The sequence below is a fragment of the Aethalodelphis obliquidens genome, unplaced genomic scaffold (assembly GCF_003676395.1).
Source record: "Aethalodelphis obliquidens isolate GAN/ISIS:26980383/991018 unplaced genomic scaffold, ASM367639v1 scaffold3, whole genome shotgun sequence".
NCBI lineage: Eukaryota > Metazoa > Chordata > Mammalia > Artiodactyla > Delphinidae > Aethalodelphis > Aethalodelphis obliquidens.
In genome coordinates, this window is record NW_020837947.1 from 60,377,760 (window position 1) to 60,387,331 (window position 9,572).

At 41.6% G+C, this 9,572-nt stretch overlaps 1 protein-coding gene across 2 annotated transcripts in view; it reads right to left on the reverse strand.

Moving 5' to 3' along the window:
• Positions 1–8,637, reverse strand: part of UFL1 (UFM1 specific ligase 1) — a 49,997-nt gene extending 41,360 nt beyond the window's left edge. Inside the window, exons 1-3 of one of the 2 annotated variants that reach the window (XM_027090262.1) lie at positions 8,507–8,637; positions 7,218–7,363; positions 5,911–5,939 (exon numbers count right to left, since the gene is read on the reverse strand). In XM_027090262.1, coding sequence (XP_026946063.1) covers positions 5,911–5,939; positions 7,218–7,363; positions 8,507–8,583 — 252 coding nt within the window. In that variant the 5' untranslated portion in view covers positions 8,584–8,637. Of the gene's footprint in view, positions 1–5,910; positions 5,940–7,217; positions 7,364–8,506 lie in introns of those variants that run through there. The other variant, XM_027090271.1, reaches the window with a different exon arrangement.
• Positions 8,638–9,572: the final 935 nt, after the last annotated feature.

Consider the following 9,572-nt stretch of genomic DNA (forward strand, 5'->3'; position numbering starts at 1 on the left):
AACTTAAGTTTTATGAGCTGTGTCAAACTTGACGCCCCCGGCCGTTCTCAGGACAATACCAGCTGACAGCTGGTAGCTACAACCTTACTCAAGGTCTCCTTTTGTAACTACTACATTTTTAAATAATAAAATTGCTTTAGATCATACATTAACAGAAAGAAGGGACATGTGTAGTGACCAACAGCTCCTGTTATTTATGTTTTAATAACACATCAAAGGTTAAAACCTACTTAGATAAAACTAGACAACTGGCTACGTGGCTACAAGTCTCCCCGAAGCACCAGGTCCATATTGGGTCTCAGGCTTATTCTCCCGGAAAAAAAAATGAGATCTGTTTTGTCTATTAATAGTCAGGTTGTCAATCCTCCAACTCCTTCTAACTGGGACTGTAACACCTACAACAATCACACTGGGTTAACAGAAAAGGACGTCAAAAATATATGACCAGGCCAAATGGTTCCATTCTTTGGACAGGATAAGCCAAGTACTGACTCTATCTGGACCCGTACCAAAACTGTTACCAAATGTAACCTGGTTCTTACTCCTGCTTGGGCCTCTGGTTACAATAATTCTTTTACTGATCTTTGGCCCTTGCCTTCTTTTAATCTACTTCTTCAGTTTGTTCTCTGCAACAGTTTCCCAGACAAGATGATGGTGATCCAGAGATTCCAGCCATTCCTTGAAACGGATCTTGCCAGAATAATAACAGAAGTCACCCTGGGGCCCCTTAATGAAACCTGGTGAGGGCTCCATGACCCCAAGTAGGTAGGGTCTATGAGCCCCTTGCCAGCCTAAAGAATCTATAGAGGAAAGACTGTTGTTGTTCATCCTCCCAATAAAGATTTCTTGGGGTTCACATCTCTCGGGGGATTTGAGGTAGAAGGTAGACAGGCCCCTGGGCTGAAGAGCTAGAGTTTGTCAGGCAGAGTAATTGGAGGTTTGTATGCCCTAGACACTTCAAGGACAAAGTTAATGGCAGGAGCTGAGCTCTGCTGAAGTAATTAGATAAGATGACTGCATCTATCACTCCTGAGGTCAAGGAAACCTCCCTGACTGCACATGTGCAGAAAGACTCCTTGGGGGTCAAAAAGGAAGGGGCGCTGCCCCATAAAAGGTGCTGTCAATCTTCCATAGGCCTCTGTACTGGAATCCACCTTGGCAAAAAGATGCACACGCATATCAGGAAGGGCCCTGGGTCTGGTCAGAGGTGGGAAACGAAGCAAGATGACTGGCCAAAGGAAAACAAAGGCCCGGAAAAACTGCCTCCATATAAGTGATTTAAATCACCTCTCTGGTGTGCTCCTCATCAGGGAGAACGTCCACACTCTTCTCTGGGTGTGTATTTCTGCTTTGCTCTAAATAAATTGCTTCTTTGTTCTCTTTGCACATACTGTGCTTCCGATAAACTCTGTGCCTGCTTTACAGTGGAATTCTCTCTCCAAAAAAGACAAGGACCAAGGTCCTCTAACCTAACGACATCAGTTCTACTCATTTTTGGAAGGTAGGGAAACAAGGTGGTGGAGTTGAAGGACGTGAGCTTACCTCTTCTCAAGAAAACACCAAAATCACAACTAACTGCTGAACAACTATCAACAAAAAACACTGGAATCTATCAAAAAGGGTATTCCACATCCAAAGACAAAGAAGGAGCCAGAAGGAGATGCCAGGAGGGGCGCTTTCTCAATATAATCAAACCCCGTACCTGCCAGGTGAATAATCCACAAACTGGATCCTCTGTTAGAGTTTCTCCCACAGAAGTGAGAGTTCTGATCCCCACGTCAGGCTCCCCAGCCTAGGGGTCTGGCAGCAGGAGGAAGAGCCCCCAGAGCATTTGCCTTTGAAGGCCGGTGGGCTTGAGTGCAGGAGCTCCACAGGACTAGGGGAAATAGAGACTCCACACTTGGAGGGCACACACAAAGTTTCATATTCACTGGGACCCAGAGCAAAGCAGTGACTCCACAGTAGCCTGGGCCAGACCTACCTGAGGGTCCTGGAGGGTCTCCTAAGAAGGTGGGGGTCTGCTGTGGCCCACTGTGGGGACAAGGACACTGGTGGCAGAGGCCCCAGGGAATACTCCTCAGCATGAGCTCTTTTGGAGGTCGCCATTTTGGCACCAAGATCTGGCCCCACCCAACAGCCTGCAGGCTCCAGTGTTGGGACACCTCAGGCCAAACAACCAACAGGGTGGGACCACACCCCATTCATCAACAGAAAGGCTACCTAACGTCCTGAGCCCACAACCACCTCTAGACACACCCCTTGACATGGCCCTGTCCACCAGAAGGGCAGGACCCAGCTCCACCCACCAGGGGGCAGGCACCAGTCCCTCCCACCAGGAAGACTGCACAAGCCCCTGAACCAACCTCACCCACCAGGAGGCAAACACCAGAAGCAAGGAGAACTACAATCCTGAAGCCTGTGGAATGGAAACCTCAAACACAGAAAGTTAAATAAAATGACATGGTAGAGAAATATGTTCCAGATAAAGGAATAAGATGAAGCCCCAGAAGGACAACTAAGTGAAGTGGAAATGGGCAATCTGCCTGAAAAAGAATTCAGAATAGTGATAGCAAAGATGATCCAAGATCTCAGAAAAAGAATGAAGGTACAGACTGGGAAGATACAAGAAATGTTAAACAAGAGCTAGAAGATTTAAAGAACAAACAGAGATGAACAATACAATAACTGTGATGAAAAATACACTAGAAGCAATCAACAGCAGAATAAATGAGGCAGAAGAACACATAAGTGAGCTGGAAGATAGATTGGTGGAAATCACTGCTGTGGAAAAGAATAAAGAAAAAAGAATGAAAAGAAATGATGACAACCTAAGACACCTCTGGGACAACATTAAATGTGCCAACATTCACATTATAGGGGTAGAAGGAGGAGAGAGAGAAAGGGCATGAGAAAATATTTGAAGCGGTAACAGCCGAAAACTCCCCTAACACGAGAAAGGAAACACTCACTCAAGACCAGGAAGCGCACAGTCCCTTACAGGATAAACCCGAGGAGGAACAAGCCAAGACACATACTGATCAAACTGAAGAATAAAAACCGTATGATAATCTCAATAGATGCAGAAAAAGCTTCTGACAAAATTCAACACCCATCTATGATAAAAACTCGCCAGAAAGTTGGGCATAGAGGGAACACACCTCAACATAATAAAGGCCATATACAACAAACCTACAGCTAGCATCATACTCAATGGGGAAAAGCTGAAAGCATTTCCTCTGAGATCAGAAACAAGATAAGGATGTCCACTCTCGCCACTTTTATTCAACATCGTTTTGGAAGTCCTAGCCATGGCAATCAGAGAAAAAAGAGAAATAAAAGGAATCCAAATTGCAAAGGAAGTAAAACTGTCACTGTTTGTGGATGAAATGACACTATACACAGAAAACCCTAAAGATGCTACCAGATAAGTAAAGCTCATCAAGGAAATTGGTAAAGTCACAGGATACAAAATTAACATACAGAAATCTCTTGCTTTTCTATACACTGACAACGAAAGATCAGAACGAGAAATTAAGGGTACAATCCCATTTACCATTGCATCAAAAAGAATAAAATACCTAGGAATAAACCTACCTAAGGAGGCAAAAGACCCGTACTCTGAAAACTGTAAGATACTGATGAAAGAAATCAAAGATGACACAAACAGATGGAAAGATATATCATGGTCTTGGATTGGAAGAATCAGTATCGTCAAAATGACTATACTACCCAAGGCAAGCTACAAATTCAATGCAATTCCTATCAAATTACCAATGGCATTTTTCACAAAACTAGAACAAAAAGTTTTACAATTTGTATGGAAATACAAAAGACTCCAAATAGCCAAAGCAATCCAGAGAAAGAAAAAGAGAGCTGGAGGAATCAGGCTCCTTGACTTCAGACTATACTACAGGTTACAGTCATCAAAACAGTACGGCACTGGCACAAAAAACAGAAATATAGATCAACAGAATAGTACAGAAAGCCCAGAAATAAACCCACACACTTATGGTCAATTCACCTATGACAAAGGAGGCAAGAATATACAATGGAGAAAAGTCTATCTCTTCAGTAAGTGATGCTGGGAAAACTGGACAGCTACATGTAAAAGAATGAAATTAGAACACTCTCTAACATCATACACAAAAATAAACACAAAATGGATTAAAGACCTCAATGTAAGACTGGACACTATAAAACTCTTAGAGGAAAACATAGGCAGAACACTCTTTGACGTAAATCGCAGCAATATTTTCTTTTAACATCTTTATTGGAGTATAATTGCTTTACAATGTTGTGTTAGTTTCTGCTGTATAACAAAGTGAGTCAGCTATACATATACAGATATCCCCTCCCTCTTGCGTCTCCCTCCCAGCAATATCTTTATGGATCTACCTCCTAGAGTAATGAAAATAAAAACAAAAATAGACATATGGCACCTAACTAAACTTAAAAGTTTTGCACAGCAAAGGAAACCATAAACAAAATGAAAAGGCAATCAACAGAATGGGAGAAAATATTTGCAAACGAAGTGGGTGACAAGGGATTAATCTCCAAAATATACAAACAGCTCATGTAACTCAATATCAAAAAAACAACCCAATCAAAAAATGGGCAGAAGATCTAAACAGACATTTCTCCATCAACATACAGGTGGCCAAAACAACATGAAAATATGCTCAACATCACTAATTATTAGAGAATGCAAATCAAAACTACAATCAGGTATCACCTAACACTGGTCAGAATGGCCATCATCAAAAAGTCTACAAACAATATATGCTGGAGAGGCTATGGAGAAAAGGGAACCCTCCTACACTGTTGGTGGGAATGTATATTGGTACAACCACTATGCAGAACCGTACGGAGGTTCCTTAAAAAACTAAAAATAGAGTTGCCATATGATCCAGCAATCCCACTCCTAGGCATACATCTGGAGAATACTATACTTCAAAAAGATACATGCACGGCAATGTTCATTGCAGCACTATGTACAATAGGTAAATTACTTCCAATTAGGTTGGAAACCACCTAAATGTCCATCAACAGAGGAATGGATAAAGATGTGCTACATATATACAATGGAATAGTACTCAGCCATAAGAAAGAATGAAATAATGCCATCTGCAGCAACATGGACAGACCTAGAGATTATCACATTAAGTGGAGTATGTCAGACAGAGAAAGTCAATTATCATATGATATCACTTATATGAGGAATCTAAAAAAAAATGATACAAATGAAGTTATTTACAAAACAGAAACAGACTCAGAGCCTTTGAAAACAAACTTATGGTTACCAAAGGGGAAAAGTCAGGAGGAGGGATAAATTAGGAGTTTGGGATTAACATATACACATTACTATACATAAAATAGATAATCAACAAGGATCTACTGTATAGCACAGGGAATGGTACTCAATATTCTGTAATAACCTATACAGGAAAATAATCTGAAAAAAACCTCTAAATCAACTATACTCCAGTATAAAATAAAAATTAAAATAAAAGATATACCATTTCACACAAAATTTGCCAGTTTCTTGTATATACTGTAGTGTACCTTACTGATGACATGTATACCTGTATTTTCTAAAAATATCTACATTTCTTTTACTTCCACATATTAAAAACAAATAAACAGGAAACCGGTGATTTTTCTCCCAAAATTACATAAATTCTGTAATTACATAAAATGACAACTATGAGTTTATTTCATAAAGAATAAAGAATAAGCAAGTCAACTGAGAAAGAAGAACTTATTAAACTGATTCAATATATGTCAGTGAGGGTTATGTAATTATTTCTTCACAAACACAAAACATGATACCAGTACCAAGGAATACTTAGGGCACTGAAAAAATTAATGTTGAGGAATCAAAGTAAAAACTATTATAAAGTTGAAATTTACCTGTTGCAGATCAACAATGTTTACTCGACCTTTAAAGAAAAGACATTCATTTATTTTACATTATGTGTTAAGTACATACCAGCCAAAAACTGTAAATTCCAACAGATTTACGTTTTGGACCGTCAACGTTCTCCTTCTACAAAGGACACAGGGCTGCGGTAATTAATGTCTTCAAACGCAAACCATTAGCTGAATAAATTTCCATGACTTAAGGTACAGACAATAGTTTATTTTCAAAGTTCCATCTGTCATATCAGGCCAATTAGAGAATCAGCTGATACACGGTTTAGCCAGATATACAGGGGTTATTTACCTCCCTTTGCAATTTTATCTACTGTGACCAAAGAGATACAACTAAATTCAGGTAAACTTTTTTCAATTATTTGAAACTGGTAGGTTACCACTTATTAGCTAAAGAATATCTGTTAAGTATTCCAAATTATAGCTAATATTTTATTAGGACTATGCAGGAAGATAAAAAACAAACACCAAGGGCATATCTAATGACACCTAATGAGTTGTTTTCACAGATGCATCTAATCTAATCAAAGTGTTCAAATTTGCTCAGTAATTTGTTCAAATTTCAAAAAGACAAAGGAAACAAAAACTTTTTTGTATGCTTGTAATAGCATTTCCTACAAACAGATGTAGCACGCTATTACATTGATTCCTAATTTGCAAATACTTAAAGTTTAAAAAAGAGCATGGTAGTACAACCTTGATTTTCAACAGTCTATACTTTAAAATCTCTATTTCCTCTTCATAATTATCACCTGGTAAGAGGCAGCTAAGTATCCACCCCTGAGTCACCCAATAAATTCATGAACTGTGAAAAGAAACAGCTGATTAATTCACATACAGAACACATAACTCAAAATAATAAAAAATGCTTTTTTTTTTTTTTTTTTTTTTACGTGGGCCTCTCACTTTTGTGGCCTCTCCCGTTGCGGAGCACAGGCTCCGGACGCGCAGGCTCAGCGGCCATGGCTCACGGGCCCAGCCGCTCCGCGGCATGTGGGATCTTCCCGGACCGGGGCACAAACCCGTGTCCCCTGCATCGGCAGGCGGACTCTCAACCACTGCGCCACCAGGGAAGCCCAAAAATGCTATTTTTAAAGTGACAATATTTGACTTCATTTAAATTATACGATCAGGTTTACCTAAACCTATTAAAAATATTAAGGCTGATTACCATATTAACAATTGAAAGGGTGTCCTATAACCTCCAAATCACTTATAATGTATAGTTTTAAGGGTTTTTCCCCCCTTTCAAAGAACCAGAAGAAAAAAACTAAGGAATTACTTACCACCTCGAACATGTAACTCATCTCTCATTTCTTTACTAATTTGGGCTGGAGTAATATATTCCTTCCCATCAAGTGTGTGAACTACTTCTAGCTGTTTCTGAGCAATCAATTTATTCACGATCTCAATGCAATTCCGCTCTGACAACCTGAGGGAAACAAAAGTTAACTTTTAAAAATGCATTTGATACATTCAGTGCATAATATGATTAAGAAAACGTATGAAAATGGGCTTTTAAAAAGGTTTGGGTAGTCATTAGGTTCTATATTACAAAATCTGTATCTTTTATTAGTATAATACTAATTCAATAAATTAAAAAAAGTTCTAGGGAGTAAACAGGTTTACACGAACTTAAATCATGTAGTTCATTGTTACAAATCTTTCTATTACAGATTTCAAGTTTGCTCTCTCTTCTAGGCCTGCTTCTAATCTTCAAATCTGAAAAATCAGGACATGTAATTTACATAAGGGAAAAAACTGCCCTACTTTTATTTCAATTTTCACTTTAGCTTCAGTTAAAAAAAACCCCAAATTTTCTTTTATTGAATGCATTATTGTCTCATTCATACAACTCATCTGTAGGTAGGAGATAAGAAAACACGTTAAGTGTCCTAGTTTGCTCGCACTGATACAAAACACAGCATCAAGGGATTAAAGTCTTCAGCCCCAGAAGAAACAAGACAAGGAATAGTCAACGGATAAAAAACGGTTCTACTAGCTTTTTACGTGCTCGGTAATGGTAAAAAGCAGAGTTAGGGTGCTTTTCAGGACACCCCCCCGCAAAGGTTAGTGGGTTTGTAGGAAATATCAGTGTCCGGAGTCCCTAAAAATGACAGATAAGACCCTGGCTCTGGCCTAGGACATCTGGTGAATAAAAAGGCAAAATGTTTAAGGGGTCAACAGAGTATTTGCAAAGTACTGTACTTTGGGGTTAGCCTCTCCAAGCTCTAAGTCAGGAAGTGTATAACAGGCAATGACTTGCTGACGGTTAAGTAAGGGTTAGAGAGACGTTCTTAAGACAGCTCCAAGTCACCAGCCCCAGCTATCGTGGGGGGAGGCCGCGCCTGCACCTGGCTGGGGCTTAAAGGGTGGGGGGATGTTCTCGGTCTCCCCGCGCCGGGAATTATACTGGCAGCCGCAATCTAGGCTTTGGGAGCGGGGGAGGGGGCGGGAACGCTGACAGCGGCTGGGAAGGTCCGGGGTCCAAGACCTGGGGTTTGCGGCCTCAGATCTTGGCGTGGCCGCCCTGGGGCTATTTTGGACTCCACAATGGAGAGGGAGGGTCATGCACCTCTGCGTGGCCTCTGCGAACTGCGCCCGCTGGAAGTCTGCCGCCAATCGCCTAATCTCTTCCCAAGCGTCCGCCATCTCGGCCCTACTCGCCAAGCAGCCGGCCAACAGTAGACACGTCAGCCGAAAAGCCACGGGAGCCTGGGCGGAACGGACCGCGCAGAGGGACAAGAGACTCCTCCCCGACGCAGCTACGAAACTCGTGCGGCCGGCGCAGGCATGGGCGGGGCCCGAAAGGCCTCAGCCCCGCCCACCCCGTGCGGGAGGTTTGTCCTCGGCTATGGAAGCCTGGTGGGGACTGCTGAGAGCTAAGCCGCGAGATCTCTGCCCGGCCGCGGATGGGTTGCAGGAAAGCCAAGTTAATAAAGTGTTACTTTAGGTCATTGTTTGCATTATCCCTAATGTTTTTGGCGCAGTGATAATCAAATTAACCACTCTTCTTTTTTTTTCTGCCTCCCCTTTGTTTTATTTTTGGGAGGGGGGTGAGGAAGAGATGTGCCGGGACCTCCAGTTAGCATCCCCTCTTCTCTAGCTATTAAGGAAGGGCAATCCCATTTGTATAGGGAATCATGCTTTTTTTTTTTTGGCGGTACGCGGGCCTCTCACTGTTGTGGCCTCTCCCGTTGCGGAGCACAGGCTCCGGACGCGCAAGCTCATTGGCCATGGCTCACCGGCCCAGCCGCTCCGCAGCATGTGGGATATTCCCGGACAGGGGCACAAACCCTTGTCCCCCGCATCGGCAGGCGGACTCCCAACCACCGCGCCACCAGGGAAGCCCCATCATGCTTATTTTTACTTGGGCTCAAAGCTTTGAACCTGTTGGATAGTTACTTTTTTTTTTTGCACAAATATGAATAATTTGGGTACCATAAATGTTGGGAACTGCTTTCATGTAGTCTAGAGCCTTTCCGATTTCTCTTACGCGGAGGATTAGCTCCATCAAATAATGAAGAAATATAAACATAAGCTAGTAAATGTATATGGCTATGGATGGAATGGAAGAAACAAGGAGCACGTTTGTTTTGCTTTCCCCTACATTGAAATCGGTAAAAAGTAGATAGTTACTC